The 19,489-nt window shown below is 46.3% G+C and overlaps 2 protein-coding genes across 5 annotated transcripts; one reads left to right on the top strand and one right to left on the bottom strand.

Annotated features, from left to right (window-relative positions):
- Positions 1-1,140: 1,140 nt before the first annotated feature.
- DPH7 (diphthamide biosynthesis 7) lies at positions 1,141-16,255 on the bottom strand. Of its 4 annotated transcripts, none has more exons than XM_073314913.1 (10): positions 16,060-16,255; positions 14,525-14,682; positions 11,769-11,911; positions 10,956-11,043; positions 9,964-10,058; positions 8,615-8,781; positions 7,775-7,847; positions 4,808-4,873; positions 4,426-4,598; positions 1,141-3,188 (listed from the first exon to the last, which is right to left on the bottom strand). In XM_073314913.1, exons 1-10 carry the CDS (start codon positions 16,238-16,240, stop codon positions 2,722-2,724), a joined length of 1,611 nt encoding a protein of 536 aa, XP_073171014.1. In that variant the 5' UTR covers positions 16,241-16,255; the 3' UTR covers positions 1,141-2,721. The 4 variants fall into 4 exon arrangements, with proteins under 4 accessions (XP_073171014.1, XP_073171015.1, XP_073171017.1 ...); XM_073314914.1 differs by having other exon boundaries at positions 1,141-3,185; XM_073314916.1 differs by lacking the exon at positions 16,060-16,255 and adding an exon at positions 15,455-15,974.
- LOC140899413 (uncharacterized) lies at positions 14,516-19,236 on the top strand. Its single transcript, XM_073314917.1, has 2 exons — positions 14,516-14,714; positions 15,605-19,236. The coding sequence occupies exon 2, from the start codon at positions 16,401-16,403 to the stop codon at positions 17,694-17,696; it is 1,296 nt and encodes a 431-aa protein (XP_073171018.1). The 5' UTR covers positions 14,516-14,714; positions 15,605-16,400; the 3' UTR covers positions 17,697-19,236.
- Positions 19,237-19,489: the final 253 nt, after the last annotated feature.

Genomic DNA, 19,489 nt, shown 5'->3' with positions numbered 1-19,489 from the left:
GAACTGAAAGGCTGAATATAGGAGCCAGTCAATTTAGGGGTTAGACTGTTAAATTCATCATAGAAGCTACAGGCAGAGTGAGCTAGCTGCTGAGCAGAATGTCCACCAGAAGGATCACTATCAGTGTACGCTTTCAGTAACCCCCTAAAAAGCATGCTGCGAAAGTTCACTCATTTTATTTTTGATAGTAGAAAGGGATAATTATTAGCAGGGATGGAGAAAGGGGAAGTTTCCCCAACAGCAATCTGTTAAACTGAACAATGTATGCAAAAAGAAAAGGAGTACTTGTGGCACCTTAGAGACTAACCAGTTTATTTGAGCATAAGCTTTCGTGAGCTACAGCTCACTTCATCAGATGCTGTAGCTCACGAAAGCTTATGCTCAAATAAATTGATTAGTCTCTAAGGTGCTACTAGTACTCCTTTTCTTTTTGCGAATACAGACTAACACGGCTGCTACTCTGAAACCTGAACAATGTATGCTAAGACACCTTTTGCATCCCTTTCTTTCCAGATGTTCTCCTCAGGGTCCTGTCTTGATCGTTGTCAGTCAGGCAGTGAACTCTTCAAGAAAGGGAATGTCTTTTTAATAGCTACACTAAACACAAAATGTTAATACTGTAAATGAGGGAAACAGTCGGAAACTTGGCACTTGGGCCACCTAACTGTAGGCTTGCAAACACAAGTGTATGGAACAAACCTGCACTGGTAAAGCTGGATTTCACAAAACAAGAATACAGCTTGATTCCATAGCTTTAAAAATGAACAGTGCTAATCTCATCTAAAAGTCATCATCTTCTGGTCAAGAATCACAGCTAGTCTGCATAATAAATACTTCTCCCTTCTATAGCACATCAGCAGCCAAAAATTTCTCATTCCTACAATTCTATTCCTCATTTCTTCTCACTACCTCCCGTCAGCATCATTTCAGATTTGGTAGACTAATCCCAGACAGTTTCTCGTTTTTTAGTCTTGGTTCTCAGCAGCATTATCTCACATTCAAAATAAAAGCACAGAGTGTGTGTTGCTTGGTGAGTATCTCTTTAACAATAATCTGTCTCTGAAATCAAGCAGTGGATACCACAGAACAGGACCAATATATTTGAGTTTCCTTGAGCTTTTCAACTGATAAGAAGAGATGTAACTCACTTACACTTTTTATTTCAGAAACATCCAAAAATATTTTAATTTTAACAAAAACTTTTGTTCACAATGCTGATATGCATCTCCATAAAACAGCACTCAAAATACACATGGTACCCACAAACAAGGTTTTGCGCCTTGAGAAGCTTAGCTACTTCTGTATGTTGTTTTAATAGCCTGTATGTATTTACTGTTACAAAAATCTATCGTTGCTGCTGGTGTTTCTTCCCTTCTAGGCTAATGATTCATTAAGATTCCCAAAGAAAAACCCTACAAGTTAGAAGTTACTTAAATATTTTAAGCTGGTATTTGGTTGTTGATAATCAGGAACACCAAGGTAGTGCCCCATTAATGTAGTGACTTACTGATATTTCATAGTAAGAATCCAACAGGGCAACCTCAAGGAATTCTGGAGACATCCTAGTTAGGACTGAATTATTAATAATTTTATTTTTTTTAAACATCAGGAAGTGTTGCCAACAGGGTTTGGGGGTTTTGAGATTTATGCTGAAAAAATGGCTCTTTTTTAAACCTGATTTGACCCTAGTCTCATAGGTCTCACTCTCTGGATACCAGGGATATCGGTTTGTTGCACAGTTTGTTTTTTTAAAGATTTCTTTGCTGCAAGCACTAATATACAATGAGATTCACTGCGTGATCATGCAAAACCAAGTGGTGCTTGTTGACAAGTGATAACCTGAAAGTCAACTTGTACTCATGCAGTAAATTAGGTGTAAAATTACACATACGCAGCCACAGCAGAATCCTCATGATTAAGACATTTTTCAGTATACAACTTCACTGGAGCTGCACTTGCAATCTGTTCTGTCATGTACATTGAGACAATCTGGGATTTCATTCTAAAAGGAATCTCTCTCTATCCAAGGTCACTATAAACAGGTTCCCTGTGCAGCATGTCCTCACAGCATGTGGCAGTTTACAAAACAAGCCAGTGGCCTATGTTTATATTCAAACACCCCAAACACCCTTGAACGTTCAAATCCAAATTTTGTGGCTATTATGTAACAGTGGACTTAAATAATTTAGTGTTGCAGCAAAGTTTGGTTGATGCGGGGGACGCAGATTCTGCTGGGAGAGAGGGACAAGGAAAAATGGCACCCATCCACATCTCTGGAACTGGAGGCAAGACTTACAAACAGACTAGTCGTCAAGGGAGGTAAATTTCATGCCTAAAGAAGCATCTGTTGAAATGCACCATCATCACTCTGAGTCACAACAGTAAAGGATAGCCAAGTAGAAGCACCCATGTTTTACTATGTCCTTCAGCAAAGGTAGGAGACTATTCATTTCGATTTAGTCAGAGTTAGACACAAAACACTAAGAATGTAGTTGCCTTAATTTAACAGTACAGATCTTCAGAAATTCAGGAGCCTTAAGCTCCCAGGCAATAAAACTGGAAAAACCCCAGTGGAAGTTATACTGAACATAGGCTGCAGATACAGTTCTCAATACAAAAAGTCTCCTATACTTTCCCTCTGGGACATTTGAAAGAGGGGCACTTTTCAAGGCTGTTCAAGTGAAATTGTGTTTTCAGACTGGGAATAATATTTTTTGTATTTTACTCTGAAGGGTTGATTTGACTTGTTTCCCATTTCCAAACATGTAGGATGTTATCATAAAATGAACAAGTCGCTAGGATGCTGGTCTCTCTTGGAGCCTTTGCTAATTCAGTTTGATCACTCTTTATGTCCAATCCCCTTCCATCAAGACACTGAGAATGAGGATCAGAGCCACTTTCTGGTCTGACCTGTGAGGCAGTGCCTTCACCCTCCTCATCTAACACTACATCAAAGGTAGCTGTAGGAGATTCATAAACTATCTTCAGGTTCTGGATTTGCAGATCCAGTTTCTTGCCTCTTTGATCTGAGCTTGCCACTGGTCCCTCAGACAAGTCAGGTGCAGAAAGTGGGTCCTGTTTTACAGCCAAGGGATCCCTTGGGGAGAGTCTTGACCAATCAGCTCCATAAGCCAAGGAGTTATGCAAGATGTAGGATGACACAACAGTGCATTCCTCGGTGTTTTCTGCTAAAAAGAAGAATAAGTGGAAATCAAGCTGCGAAGCCCAGTTTAGGTAGCTAGTCTGCTAGCTGTTCTAGTGCTGACAATTTAGTAAATAAGAACTCCGCTCTTCCACCCCAAGTATTACTGGTTACCATTCTCCTTCACAAGACAAAAAGAATCAGACACCTTCAAAGAGATATGAGGCAATGGTAAAAAGGAAGTTTTCCTCATCAACTTTCTATTGCCTCTTTATAGCCTCATCTTCACTCAGCTCATTGGAGGGGAGAAGAGGATCAGCATGCCCATGCAGCTCTTAAAGGGCTCAGAGGAGAGGCACCATGAAAGTAAGTCTCACACAAACTGTAAATGCTACAATTGCCAAGATCTATACACTATGTTCTTTTATGGCAGGTTGTTGTCCCCACTGAATCTCTGACCTTCCATTCTATGAGGTGGAGAGCACATTTTAAGTGTTCAAATAATAAAAGTTTAGCACTGATCAACCATAGCACTTTTCAACTTCAAAGTGCTGCACAGATATGACCCAGTTCATCCTCATCACCCCTTCCAACATGAAGTATTATCCCCTTTTCACAGAGAGGTTAGGTGACTTGCTCAAGGTCGTACAGCCAGACACTGGCAGAACCAGGAATCTGACTGCAGTCCTGTGTAGCATGGCCTGAACACAAGTGCAAGCTATAACTAATACCTAATGCAGTAACTGTGCTCGGACTGGTTTGGAGGTTGTTTGAGGCAGCAACCAGTTTTCTCAATAGCAGACCCGTTAGCTCAGGATACAGTTATTACCAAGTTAATAGGAAGCACCTAACAGGCAATCATACATGCAGAAGTGTCTCATCATCCTGTCATTTGGATGAAGCAATAAACTGAAGTGGCCACATGAATGGCTACTACCCTCGTGCCAGAATGCAAGGGTTTGCATAATATGACTGAAAACCAGTTAAAGGTTACAAATCAGTAGTTACAGTGTGCCTGCACTGTGATTGGAGAGACCACTCCAAAATGGTACAATAAAATTGCTGGTCCATCAGAGGAAGGATAGAGGAGTTCAAATGTCAAGCAAGGAGTTCTTACAAGTGAATTGAACACCTAGGCTTCTTGACAGTATTAGTATATTTCTACCATTTATTCAGTGCAGTAGCATCCACTGGCCTTCCCTTCCATCTGTAGTCAGGGAAGATGAACAGTGGTGTGTGGAGGAGAGGGAAGAACATTGTTTCCCGCTCTATTGAACACTCACCCATACTTCCTTGGCAGTCAAGGATTTTGAATCCATTATGCATGCAAGCAGCCAACAGCAAGTGCTCACGTGTTGGGTGCCACTTCAACCTCCAAACTCCACCCTCAACATGGGTGTCTGCCAATGGCTGCTTCATATTCCTGGTGTCCCACAGGAGAATGTGTTCATCATAGCTAGAAACACACCACAAATAAACATGCACAGACAGAAAAGGAATTTTAGTGCATACTGCACAGAAGGAATAAAGAGGATGCAATGCACTTTCCACCACGCTCCACTGATGTCAGCCTCTTCCCACAGGAGCTTTTGGGGAAGCAGCCATGGACTGCAAATAATGAGGCAGGTTGGGGATGTCAGGTCAGAGCATCTAGAGATAACTCACCTTCCTGTAGCCAGAAGATACTCCCGGTGTGGATTGCACTGAATGCTGCACACGCCCATTGAATGTCTGAAAAGGAACAACATGCATTCGGAGAATGGAGACCAAGAAAGAGTGCACAAAGTGAGAAGACAGTTTCTTTTGTTCTCAAAATTGGAGAGTTCTAGGGCGACCTTCATTGCAACAAAGCTTCTTACAATAAGGAGTTAAGGACAGCCTTAAACCCCGGTATAGTGATTGTAGTGCAGTACACAGGAAGAGAGTAGTCCTTTTGCCAATTCCAGATAAAATAATGGAACAGTGATACCCACTTTTAATTTATTGAGTCCTGTAATATAATTCATACCCAGCAACATGGGGTATGGAAAACAGACCTTGTCAAACTAACTTAATTTTTTTTTTAAATGAGATTACAAGTTAGGTTGATAAAGATAATGGCATTGATGTAACAGACTTCTGTAAGGTGTTTGACTTGGTACCAGATGATATTTTGATTAAAAACTAGAACAATGCAAAATTAACATGGCACATATTAAATGGATTAAAAGCTGCCTGACAAGTCTCAAAATATAAATGTCAACAGGGAATCATCATTGAGCAGTTACATGTCTAGTGGGGTTCTCTAGGGATCAGTTCTTGGCCCTATACTATTTAACATTTTAATCAATGATCTGAAAGAAATCAAAATCAATACTGATAGAGTTTGCAGATGACTCAAAGTTGAGGGAGTGGTAAATACTGAAGGAGGCGGTCACTAACACAGAGCGATCTGGATTGCTTGGTAAACTGGGTGCAAGCAAACAATATGCATTTTAAAAGCACAATATGTAGCTCAGTGGTTTGAGCATTGGCCTGCTAAATCGAGGGTTGAGAGTTCAATCCTTGAGGGGGCCATTTAGGGATCTGGGCCAAAAATTGGGGATTGGCCCTGCTTTGAGCAGGGGGTTGGACTAGATGACCTCCTGAGGTCCCTTCCAACCCTGATATTCTATGAATATGCATTTTAATAAGCCAAATGTAAAATCCTATATCTAGGAACAAAGAATGCAGGCCATATTGACAGGCTGAGGGACTCTATCCTGAGAAGCAGTGACTGTGAAAAAGACTTGCAGTTATGGTGGATAATCAGCTGAAAAGTTATATTACTTTTGTATTTGGCACTGGTGCAACTGCTATTGGAATAATGTGTCCGGTTCTGGTGTCCACAATTCAAGAAGGATGTTAATAAATTAGAGAGGATGCAGAGAAGAACCATGAGCATGATTAAAGGACTAGAAAAACATGCCTTAGACTCATGGAGCTCAATCTATTTAGCTTAACAAAGAGAAGGTTACGGGGTGAGTTGATCACAGTCAATGAGTTCCTAACTGGGGAACAATTTTTTTTTTTATAACGGATTCTTCAGTCTGGCAGAGAAAGGTGCATAACACTCCAGTGGCTGGAAGTTGAAAATAGACAAATTCAAACTGGAAATAAGGCATACATTTTCACAGTGAGGGCAATTATCCATTAGAATCATTTACCAATGGTTATGGTTGATTCTCCATCACTGGCAATTTTTAAATCCAAATTGATGTTTTTCTGGAAGATATGCTCTAATTCAAAACAGGAATTAATTCAAGTAAATTTATCTGGCCTGTGTTACACAGAAGGTCACACACTACATGATCACATTGGTTCCTTCCAGCCTCAGAAAATATAAACTGCCAGTGCCCAAGTGTGTCTTGAGCGTTCTTAAGAGCAATACTCCTGCCATGCAGCTTTCTAGCAGGAGAGTATTCATTGGCAGCAATTCCAAGATTCACAGAGGAGCAAATTTATGGCATGATGTGGCATGGGTTTCTGCAAAATAGCTGCATGCAAGAGACGTTGATATAGTTCCCCAAGTAGTAACTAACAATAAACCACAGGTTTTAGGATTATAAACAGAGCTTAGTTGAAAAGTGGTTCACACTGTTTTAATGTACGATATGTCTAGTAAAACACAACTACAAAAGAAATTAATGTAAAAGGATGGGAAGGGAGAAAAAATAAAAGTTTAGCAAAAAGCTGCCCTGTCATTTTAAAATGCAGATAATGTTACTCTTGGGAGTTTTTCTTGGTCTCCATCAATCCACTTATTTTAAGAAGAACTCACCTCTACCATTTTAGTGGGGAATGCAGAGAGGAAAGGAGACAAAAGAATCCCAGACTGAGATAAACTGGTAAATTTAATAGGTCTCTCCATTTCCCAGAGGCTAGTGCAGGACATTTTCTAACATTTAGTCCAGTGATAGATTTTTCACTTCCCTTGGAGAAAAGCATTCTACAGCCCAACAGAACTTTGTCAGGAAGTTCTTTCTTCTATCTAGACTAAATGTTGCCTCAATTTCCATTCCATTATGGATGGGCACATCTTTTTGTTCCAGTTCCTTGTACCATACTAATTCTCCTCCATACTTAGCATTTACACCTTTAAAATCTTGGTAGTTTTATATCCCCCCACATTTCTTAGGCAAGCTGAACATGTTTCCTATAGCTCTTATTTTTCCTGCACAAGTCCTTCAGCTCCAGCTCCACAGGAATCCATACACGCTATCATGTAGCAGTGACTTTGTTTAGGACATGGATGGAGCCAGGACATCCACCAGCAAAACCTCCCTGCATAGAGGCCAGAGACTACTCCAGTCACAAGAATACCATAGAGGTTAGGAAGTTGCTCACTCCACAGCCTTGGAAAAGGAGTAAGATCCCTTCCCCGCCACCTCCCCCAAACACCACAACTTGAGTACAAATGACCTAGCACTCAAAGTAGCAGCTAACCAACCAAAGGCAGCAGAACAAAGGGCACAGATAGACAAGACCATGGCATGCCTCAAATTTAAATGTCAGCTTTTAACCATTCAACTGGAATTCTGGGAGAGAACACACTTAGTCATAGTCAGTCATGCATCATGATTCTATGACCATCTGTCTGAATGACTTAGTTACCTCTCACTGGTGAAGATAGGCATCTCTGGGCAGCGCCTGGTGTCCCAGCCCCTCAGCATGCAGTCATCTCCACCTGTACAAGGAGAGATTGGCTCTGTATTAACACTAGTTGGGAAATCAGTGCACCATAGAAGACGCTGAGATTTGACAGCTCTGGAGCATGACTAGAGCAGGAGACAATGCCCTTACTGCTGTTGCACTCAGAAGATCATAGCAGGACTTGCGTTTTTCAATGGAATGAAGGGCAGAGCTGTTGCATGTACCACAAAGATTTCACTTCATCCAAAAGCGTGAGGTAGAATCAGGGAGGGGAAACTGTTAGAAGGAATGGAAGTAAATTTGGAAAAAATGGAAGTAAATAGTAGTCAACATTTATTTGGCACCTTTCTTCCAAGCATCTCAGAGCACTTCACAAACATAAGTTGAATCTCACAAACCGTTTATGGAGGTATCTTCACTTCACAATGGGGATATCAACACTCAGAGAAGTGAAGTGACTTGCCAAGATTAAACTCTAAGTCAATGGCTGAGCTGGAACTAGAATCCCAGAGCCTTCACGTCAGTCTCCTGTTCTGATTACAATGTACTACTCCCTCTTGGTTAATGAACAGTCAGGGTGGGCATTTTAATATCCACAACTTCCCACAGTCACTCCTTCAAGGATTATTTTTCCGAGAAATGGCACAAACACTGAGAAAATATCAGCTGGCTGGTGCAGCAGCATGAAGCGTCATCATGATGCACATGCAAAGGGTAGGAGGGGCAAGAGAGGCAGCCACCATGGAAATGAGTATTTTGATAGCCCCTCTTCCCACAAGAAAAGGCTTCTGGTGTTCACACCTGAATACACAATGTCTGTGTCCCAGTAATTAAAAGCAGCAATCCAGGCCTCAAAGTTGTGAGCCTTCCACTGGCTGAGGATTTTCACAGAAGGAGCAGACTCATCTATTGACAGTAGGTTCAGCGTCCCCTTTGAATCACTGCTGATTACTCTCAGTGGGTGCCCACTACAGCAGGAAAGAGACAATATGTTAGAGTTTAAGACAACTCATGTCCCAGCATTTAATCCAGTGACTTTCTCCTTCACACCTGCAGCCATGTTACAGCCTGAAAAGACCAGTTAACACACAAATGATGAGTATCTGTCTATTAACATAGACATGGACCAACACTAGGGGAGCAAGGCTTCCAAGCAGACACCATTGCTGGACATCTGCAGAGTGCATCAGTCCCCTGTTCTTAAGAGCTGGATTTCATCTTCAGTCCACACTGCACAGGAAGCACGGCAATATTCACAATCCCAGCTCCCTGCTCTCAATCAGGAAATGATCAGTTCATATTGATTTTGGATAATTAATTGAAACAAGGCCTTTGGTCACCTGTAAGCTCCAAAACGCTATTGAAACACCCAGTAAGATGTCTCATCTCTCCTGTGTGGCAACTTCCCAGACGGCTCTCCCACTCACTGGGTCTGCAGGGGCTGGGAATGCTGCAGATGCTGCATGTTCAGCCCCATGGGAGGTAGAAGGCCTTTTGCTTCCCAAGTGATTGAGCAGCAGGGACAGACTTTACAGGGATGCCCCTCTGAATCAACACAGATAGTGGTTATCCCTTTTTAAAGATGAAGAAGAAAAAATATACACAAAGGGACTTGCCCAGGTCCAGAAGTTTTGTCAATTCATTACACAGCGTGCACAGACACAGTATAATGGGCACACGCAATTAAAAAAAAAAAGATACCAAATTAAGTTAAACAATATCAACTACAGAACTCCCCCTGGCTCCCAGCCCCATGATCAGTCCACACTTTTCTCTCCCCCTAACTCTGAAAACAAACAGCCCCCTTCAGCCTGAGGGTGACATCTAACTAATTTGACATGGTGATGACATTCCTGGAATCAACTCTGGGAGCAGATAGCAGAGCAGCCACTTCTAGACTGAGTTTCTCAGCTTCCCCATTACTGGGGCTCAGACTAAATGGAGTTTAGATTTTACACAAGCACTAAAGCTGCCAAGCCATTTCCTTGTTAATGGTTCATAGGCAGAGACCCCACAGTAAAAGTTTCCGCATGAAGGAGCCTCAAAGGCAATTCTAAGCCTCCTGAGAGCAGGGACTGTGCCAGTGACAATGGACTCTCTCACACACACACCCCCGTACAACAGAGTGCCATAGTTATTCCCCTCCTCACCACTGCTCCCGTCCTGTGGACCAGTCCAGAGACAAGGCAATGCATTGTGCTCCTAAATCAACACTGCAGAGTGGCTCCAACATGCAGCTGTTCTTCTACTGGAGAGAAAATGAAATCGATCAAGATCAGGAAGACAGAAACAACCACATAGACAGTATCTAATTGCTCTTTCACCCCTGACTGGGGGATCCCACAGGTGGCTGCATTCCATGGATGCTGTAGGTTCATACCCTGGAGAATTTTAGGATCCTTGGCATTACAGAAGAGAAAAATCCTAACATATAAGCCACTGAAGTGCTAGATACAAGGACTACTATCCACATAGGGTGCCTCCCATTTCCTGTCCTTAAACTCACTGACTCCTACCTCCCTCCCCAACTATCCATCCCAGCAGCTCCTCTATTTCAAACCTCCTTGTGGCTAGAGGGCTATCTAGCCACAGTGTCCTAACTTACCTCGAGGCTGGCTTCTGCTCTGTCCACTCCATTGAAACTGCCATCTAGTCATCAATAACCTCTTCCTCACAGAGCCCCTTCTTCACACTCAATCTCTATGCTGCCTTTGACAATGGCCCACGCCTCCTCCTCAAAACTTTCTTTCTTGGGCTTCTATGACTCTCCTTTCACAGTTCTAGCTTGCCAACTGCTCTTTCAACAGTTGTTTCTTCTCCCCAGAGACTGAAGACCCCAAGCGCTGTCTGTCCTCATTCCCTAACCCTTCCCCATTTCTCCCCTCACCGTCCATTCTTCACAGATGGACAGAGGCAAGCTTGACTCCCAGATCTCAGGGACAAATTTTGGCATTGGCATTTAGGAAAAATGCCACCCAAAAAAAAAAATCTCACTTGTAAACTGAACACATTTGCCCTGGAGTCACTGAGAGCGCCATGGAGCCTCCAACATCTTTTCAGTAACACCACACTGTAAAGCCTTTGAACATTATTAATGAAACTAGAGGCATTTACATTAATGACTTGCATCCCAGTCACCTACCTCACTTCCAGTCAGGTGGCAGAGCTCCACAGTTCCCTTGGCATTTGCAATGCCCAACATGGGATGTTCTGCGACGGGAATGTGGCACCTGGAAGAGTAATTGACAATGAGGTCTTGAACTCATGTCCATGTCTTGCATTAGAGGAAACTAACACAGTCCCAAAGGAGGAGCTATATTGTTTTTTTTCTGAAGTTCTCTGACAGGTCTCAGCCAGGCAGCAGACTCTCTTACTGCAACTTGCATAGCTCCTGTTCTCCATGGGGGTTGAGGGAGACAAGATCCTATCCCCTAATGCAGCTTTTGCTCCCAGCGGCACCCATCTCACTCTCTAAAATGGCTCCCCCTGCCCTCAGCTGATACTTGGGGGAGGGTTGGGGGAGGGGGGAAGGTTATTAATTTAAAAAGAATCATAGCTTTAAAACTAGTTTTCAAAGCCAATGAAAAGCTAGCACCCCCAGCTGCTACTGTCTATCCTGCTGCTTCCCCTGGTTCCACAAACACTGACAGAACTGCCCCAAGGCTGGATACACAACAGGCACAGTTCAAGTGTGGGATGCCCACACTGAGAGCTAGCAGTGGCTTACTGATATTTTTCATCCTAGAACAGAACAATACTACAAACATTATGAAACTAAAAGCCAGAAACCTTGTACAGCAATGTGATCACAAGAAGCTGCTTATTCGTTACTGCAGTAGAAGCTATTGGCGGTCGGAGAGAAAGGAAGAACACCTAGAGCAGCAGCCCAGCCACAGATAGCCCTTGGCATAAGTGCCAAAGGAGCCTGATGTCCCCCCTCACTAGCCAGCATTACCATTTGATGTCTAGGATGGCAGCGGTTTCAATCCTTTGAATTTCAGTCAGTGGGATAAAAGGCTGCTCTTCACTGTAGCGATACAGGTAGAGGCGACCCAGCCGTGTGTGGGCCTCATCACTCTCACTGGGGTTTACACCAGGCTGCATCGAACAAGGGGAAGGGAAGTCTGTAAGCTTTAGGGGCTATTTTCTCACCTCTTTCATACATTGTAACATTCCTCCCTCAAAGATCCTGCCAGAAAGCTAACCAACATCTACTAGCCAGAGCATGGGATAGAGTCAGCGCTCATTGAGTTGAGTTCCCAGCTCTACCAAAAACATGCTGTAGGACCTAGGGAAAGTCACTAAGAGTGACATTTTTTCAGAGATGCCAAGCAGCCGCAACTCCAGGAAAAGCCAATGATAGCTACACAACCTCAGCAACTCTGAAAAATCAGGCCCCAAGCTCTGTTAGGAGGCAGGTAAAGGATAACTGTATCACTTCACCCAGCTCTGGGATGGAACTTTGCAACTGTTTAACAGCCCTCAGTGACACTCAACAACCGTTTAGGGCAGGAACGAGTATTAGATTCCCATATTTAGTTAACTGAGAAGGAATTTAGGGAGGCAGAGTGAGCTGATATTTGGCTAGGAAACAAGGGCTAACACTCTCTACCCTTATGAAAAGGGCCATGGGCTCTTTAGCAATAAACAGTCCATAAGCATACCTTTGTATTGCACCTTTCAGAAAGGCAATCCTCCCACAGCTCAGCTCCTCTTAACACCATGCTGTAGCACTGATTCAAGACTGACTCAGAAAAAAGCATGCTACCTACTGAATGAGCATCATGCACCACCTAGGCATTCCTTGGAAGTCTCCCATACAAGTACACTGCTTAGTTCTCAAGATCAGACAAGAACACAGTTTATGTTGAAGGTGCAGTGGAAGTGGTTTTCAATATGGGAGTATGCAAGTGAACAGGGTAATGCCCTGCCACTTGATGGAAGCAATTCAAAGTGCTGTTCTGCTTTGAAAAAAAGTGACTGTACAATTGGTCACTACTTACTCGCAGTTTTGCCAGCTCTAAGGATTCAGAGTTGCTAATTTTAACTCTAGTTTTTTTTAGTTGTGTTTTTCTTCTAATAATCTTGCACAGCCAACACAACTATAAAAGGGGGAATTGGGATCTATTCCATGTTGTACATAATCATCAAAATTGTTAACCAAGTTCTCATCAGCTACACCAGAGCAACCCACTGAAGGCCAATGAGACCACACAGGTGTCACTGAAGGCATAATTTGGCCCAGTGGATCTTTGGTAGTGATCATGGTAGTCATGAAAGAGATACGAAGAACCCAGCTTCACTCTCAGCTTTCAGAGTGAGTCTGTACAGCTAGCGGGGGGGAAGCAGCCACCAAACCACCACCACACACCTTTTTACATATTAACCAAGCACACTGTATCTAAGTCACTAGGAGACAGCAAATGTGAAATTCACAATGCCAATTTTACAGTGATTTTCAGAGTAGAACCACACTTTACAGGAAAATATCAGACACACAATTACACATTCCCAAATTACCAGAGATCAGCATCCTGAATCTCACTGAATGCATCCGATGAAGTGAGCTGTAGCTCATGAAAGCTTATGCTCAAATAAATTGGTCAGTCTCTAAGATGCCACAAGTCTTCCTTTTCTTTTTTCAGAGATCAGCACTATATAAAGGGCCAGATCCTGTACTGAATTCCTTTGGGTGGACCCCCTCACCACAGTTCCAGCCCTAATGCATCAACCCCATAACCAACACAACACTGTATTTACACAGTTATTCACATACTGGAAGCAAGTAGTGAACAGAGAGGACTTGGAAGCTCTTCTAACAAGTCCAGAGTTCTTTTTATTTTTTATTTTCTATTTTCAGTAAAAGTAGCAACAAAAAAAAGACCAACACAAAATCCCAAAACTACAACCAGAGATATACTTAATCAGTCTCTTCATTGTCCCCAATTACAAGGCTTTAGAGCACAACTATCCTTCCACAATTGGGGGTTTGGTTTTTTGTTTGTGTGCTTTTTACTGAGGCTATAGAAAATATTTATACTTCAGAAATGCCTCCCACATTCTCTACAGCTGCCAACTTTGATAGTTCACCTGTCTCTCTCAATTTTGAGTCTTTTCCCCACACTTAGGCCTTGGCAGGGTGAGAGTGACACACACCCAGAGTCCCTGAGAAACCAGAAGATGAGATACATTTCAAGGGAACTACCCCACCACCCAGTGCAGACAAATGCACAATGCAAGTCAGGAATGGATGTAAGCTAAGCAATTTCCATGTAGTAAGGTATTTCCCTGAATTCAGGCTTGTCTGGATCTGGGGGTTTGGGTTAGGCCAGATTCTTATTCTCTTATGTTGTGTCCGAACAAGATGCCACATTTGTGCACTTTACTGCTGGGAATGGGGTAGCAACAATCTGAAAACGCAAGGAAGCTGAACTCAGTTCACACAGGTTTCAGAGTAGCAGCCGTGTTAGTGTGTATTCGCAAAAAGAAAAGGAGGACTTGTGGCACCTTAGAGACTAACCAATTTATTTGAGCATGAGCTTTCTGAGCTACAGCTCACTTCATCGCTTATGCTCAAATAAATTGGTTAGTCTCTAAGGTGCCACAAGTCCTCCTTTTTTCAGTTCACACAATGCATGAGAGGTCAGCAGGACTGGCCTAGGTCACTGCTGTTCAATTAGTCCTCCTGATACCACAGCTTCCCTCACCTACCTTTCCACCAGGCTTCTTCAGCTGGTAGGTGCCACAAGCCAGGAGGCTGTGCCAGCCTTCCACGGGGCACCACTCCACAGCGTCCGCGCTCTGCTCAGTGTCCACCACCTGAAGAGTCCGGCTCCGGCTCGGCGGCGCCATGCCGGGACATGCTCCGCCTGCGAGAGAGGCGCAGCGCGCGGGAACAGAGGTGAGCGGAGAGCGAAGGGAAGCAGGGGAGACACCGCGACGCTGCCAGGGGCGAGCAGGGCGCAGCGAAGCGGTCCCTGGGGGGCCTACAGCCGCCGCCTGGGAGAAGCGAGCCCGGCGAGCTCCAGGCCGCTCGGCCCGCGAGCTCAGCAGCGCGAGGGGAGCCAAGCCCCGCTGGATAAAGTCCCCGCAAGAGCGGGATCCCAGGCAGGGCCGGGGGAGCCGGGCCCCCGCCCATCCCCCTCCGGGTGCGCACGGGCTGCCGCGAATCCGGCCCCGGGCTCGGGGGAGAGCGCAGGCCGGCCGACCAGCCGCGGGCCCGGCGACAATCTGCCCGTTCGCCAGCGCGTCGCCGGCCCGGGGGCTGCCGGTCGCCTCCGCGCGCAGCCGGGACTCGGGCCGCCCCGCGACCCCAGCGGGCCTCGGTGCAACCCACCGCTCCCAGCTCTGGGCTGAGCGCTCGGCTAGGCCGGGGCGGGGCGAGCGCAGGGCAGGGCCGGGCTCCAGGCGCGGCGTGGGGCGGAGCCGGGCTCCGGGCGGGGCGAGGCGGGGCGCGAGGCCAGGCCGGGCCGGGCTGGGGCGAGGCGGGGCCAGTCTCCAGGCGCGGCGTGGGGCGGGGCCGGCCTCCGGGCGGGGCGGGGCGCGAGGCCAGGCTCCGGGCCGCGAGGCCGGGCTGGGCCGGGCTAGGCTCCAGGCCGGGGCCGGGGCTCGCGCTCTGAATGCTCTGAGGCTGCAGCTCACTGGGCGCGGCCCGGCCGCTGCGGCGGTGGCGGGGACACGGAGCCCCGGCGGCCGGGCTGGGCTGCGAGGCGATGGAGCGTTTATCGCAGCCTCTCCTCCGTGCCCTGTCGGTGGTAACCAGCCCCCGCCTCTGCCCTTCTCTCCTGACAGGGCCCCTGAGCTTCGCCCCCGCCTCCTCCGAGCCCCCGCCGCGGCCGCGACGAAGGGCGGACCCAGGCCCCTGAGGCGGGGCGGCGGCCTTGAGCCCCCCGCGGGCATCAGCGCTCGGCCTCTGGTCTCTTCGGCCGCCTCCTTGTTTCTTCAGCGAGCGCCGCGTGCCGAGCACCGGCCGTGAGGGCCCCGCCGCAGCCCAGCGCCCGTCAGCGCCCTGCCGGGGGTGCTTCGCGTGTCTCCCGCCCCCAGCGGCTCGTCGCCCGGCTTCGGAGCGTCCGCCCGCCCTGCCCCTCGGCGCTGTCGGCGCGGGCTGGCTGTCTTTGGCAGCGATCCGAAGAGCTAAAGACACTCGTGTCGCGTGTCCCCACGGCCTTGCTCTGTGGTCACGGCCCAGCCACAGCTGGGTCGGTTCCTCAGCCGCGGAAGTCACGCCGCGCGGGAAGCTCGCTCACCGTTCAGCTCTCCGCTCGCTGCTGCTAGGGCTGCTGAGAGGGCGGGATGGATCCCAGCGCCTCGTGGGTCCGGGCTCACGGTGCCAGGCGGCACTGCTTTCCGTCCCTGCGCGCCCGTCTTCGGATCGCAGCATTTTTCAACATCCCTTGTTTTCTGCTCACCGCCCCACGGATCCCGCATTGCTTTCCCATGCTCTGCCAGCTGTCAGGAGTGCATTGCAAACGGCAGTGCCGTTAAACTTGAAGTTCTGAAGTCAACAGGAATCACAGTTGCCTGACATGCTAACCCTGATAGGATCAACGTTAGATTGCTTCTGACATTCACGGAGCAGCTGCACACAATGGATTGTTGCTTCTGGGCTCCTGAAACAAGCACTGAGTGGTGGGATGACGAGAACTTTCAGATGAGGAAAGCTACTTTCCTGGAATACCTTCAGATCAGCGGCACTGCTATGGGTACCCGCATGGCCCCACAGTATGCCAACATTTTTATGGCTGATTTAGAACAACGCTTCCTCAGCTCTCGTCCCCTAAAGCCCCTACTCTACTTGCGCTATATTGATGACATCTTCATCATCTGGACCCATGGAAAAGAAGCCCTTGAGGAATTCCACCATGATTTCAACAATTTCCATCCCACCACCAACCTCAGCCTGGTCCAGTCCACACAAGAGATCCACTTCCTGGACACTACAGTGCTAATAAACAATGGCCACATAAACACCACCCTATACCGTAAACCTACTGACCGCTATTCCTACCTGCATGCCTCCAGCTTTCACCCTGACCACACCACACGATCCATCGTCTACAGCCAAGCTCTGCGATACAACCGCATTTGCTCCAACCCCTCAGACAGAGACAAACACCTACAAGATCTCTGTCAAGCTTTCTTACAACTACAATACCCACCTGCAGAAGTAAAGAAACAGATTGATAGAGCCAGAAGAGTTCCCAGAAGTTACCTACTACAGGACAGGCCTAACAAAGAAAATAACAGAACGCCACTAGCCGTCACCTTCAGCCCCCAACTAAAACCCCTCCAACGCATTATTAAGGATCTACAACCTATCCTAAAGGATGACCCAACACTCTCACAAGTCTTGGGAGACAGGCCAGTCCTTGCCTACAGACAGCCCCGCAACCTGAAGCAAATACTCACCAACAACCACATACCACACAACAGAACCACTAACCCAGGAACTTATCCTTGCAACAAAGCCCGTTGCCAATTGTGCCCACATATCTATTCAGGGGACACCATCACAGGGCCTAATAACATCAGCCACACTATCAGAGGCTCGTTCACCTGCACATCCACCAATGTGATCTATGCCATCATGTGCCAGCAATGCCCCTCTGCCATGTACATTGGTCAAACTGGACAGTCTCTACGTAAAAGAATAAATGGACACAAATCAGATGTCAAGAATTATAACATTCATAAACCAGTCGGAGAACACTTCAATCTCTCTGGTCACGCAATCACAGACATGAAGGTCGCTATCTTAAAACAAAAAAACTTCAAATCCAGACTCCAGCGAGAAACTGCTGAATTGGAATTCATTTGCAAATTGGATACTATTAATTTAGGCTTAAATAGAGACTGGGAGTGGCTAAGTCATTATGCAAGGTAGCCTGTTTCCTCTTGTTTTTTCCTACCCCCCCCCCCCAGATGTTCTGGTTTAACTTGGATTTAAACCTGGAGAATGGTCAGTTTAGATGAGCTATTACCAGCAGGAGAGTGAGTTTGTGTGTGTATGGGGGTGGGGGGTATGTGAGAAAACCTTGATCTATGCAGGAAATAGCCCGACTTGATTATGTAAAGAGTTGTCACTTTGGATGGGCTAGCACCAGCAGGAGAGTGAATTTGTGTGGGGGGGTGGAGGGTGAGAAAACCTGGATTTGTGCTGGAAATGGCCCACCTGTTGATCACTTTAGATAAGCTATTACCAGCAGGACAGTGGGGTGGGAGGAGGTATTGTTTCATGATTTCTGTGTGTATATAAAGTCTGCTGCAGTTTCCACGGTAAACATCTGATGAAGTGAGCTGTAGCTCACGAAAGCTCATGCTCAAATAAATTGGTTAGTCTCTAAGGTGCCACAAGTACTCCTTTTCTTTTTCCTGGAACTGTGTGCTGAGCTTGCCCTAGCCCTGGTGCAGGGACACCCAAATGAGAGCTGCCCTCTCACTGGAGAAGCATGTGGCGATCACAGCACGGAAGCTGGCCACTCCAGACAGCTACTGTTCAGTCACAAATCAGTTTGGAGTCAGGAAGTTGACCTTTGGGGCTGCGTTAACGCAAGTGTGCAGGGCCATGAATTACATCATGCTGCAAAGAACCCTGACTCTTGGTAATGAGTGTGAAATAGTGGATGGCTTTGCAGCAATGGTTTTCCCTAACTGCAGAGAGGTGATAGATGGCATGTCTATTCCAATTTTGGCACCAGACAGTCTTGCGATGGAGTATATCAATAGGAAGGGGTATTTTTCCGTGGTGTTGCAGGCACTTGTGAGTTTCACTGACAGCAACGCAGGGTGGTTGGGAAAGGTGCATGACTTTCATATCTTCAGGCACACAGCCTGTACAGAAAGCTGAAAGTGGAGGCTTTTTTTCCCCAGACCCGAAAATTACAGTAGGGGATGTTGAAATGCCTATAGTGATTTTGGGATCCTCTGTGTACTCCTTAATGGCATGAGTCATGAAGCCTTACACGGGAAACCTAGGTAGCAGTAAGGAGTGGTTCAGCAACAGGCTGAGTAGGTGTAGGATGCCAATTAATCTGCCAAATGCATATTCTAAGGTGCGCTTGTGATGCCTTTAGGGCAGGTTAGACCTAAATGACGATAATAATCCCATGGTCAGAGTCCTGTGTTGCACAATATTTGTGCAGGTAAGGATGAAAAGTTTGCTCAGGGGTGGACTGCTGCGGGGGGTGAACGCCTGGCAGCTACTTTTCAGCAGCCAGATACCAGGGCTGTTAGAGGGACACAGGAGACTATCAGGGACACTTTGAAGATGAGAACCAGTAATGAATGTTGCTATACTATGGACTACAATGCTTAATGCAATCGATGTTTGCAAGGCAGCACTTGTGATTTTTGTGGCCTAGGATTCAATGTAAAGCAATGAAATCATTTGCTGGGGAAAAAATAAAGAGTTATCATTCAAAAAACTTTGCAGTTATTGCACAAAAAAAAAAAAAATCTTCACACCACAAGCACCAATGTTTGAGGAGGGCGAGGGGGTACTAAGGGAGGGCCAACTTTCACAGCTGTGTTTAAGTCCAGCTCTCATTTAAAAAGGTTTCCATGGGGGTGTAGTGAGGGGGATAGTGAGAAACGCCAGACAGCAGAAAGGAATTTCTGGGTGAATTTTGGGGAGGGCATGGGAGAGAGTTCTGAATGTGCTGAAGGGGACAGTGGGCA

This window comes from Lepidochelys kempii, chromosome 16 (genome assembly GCF_965140265.1).
Source record: "Lepidochelys kempii isolate rLepKem1 chromosome 16, rLepKem1.hap2, whole genome shotgun sequence".
In the NCBI taxonomy this organism is placed as follows: domain Eukaryota; kingdom Metazoa; phylum Chordata; order Testudines; family Cheloniidae; genus Lepidochelys; species Lepidochelys kempii.
This window is presented reverse-complemented; position numbering and strand designations above follow the sequence as displayed.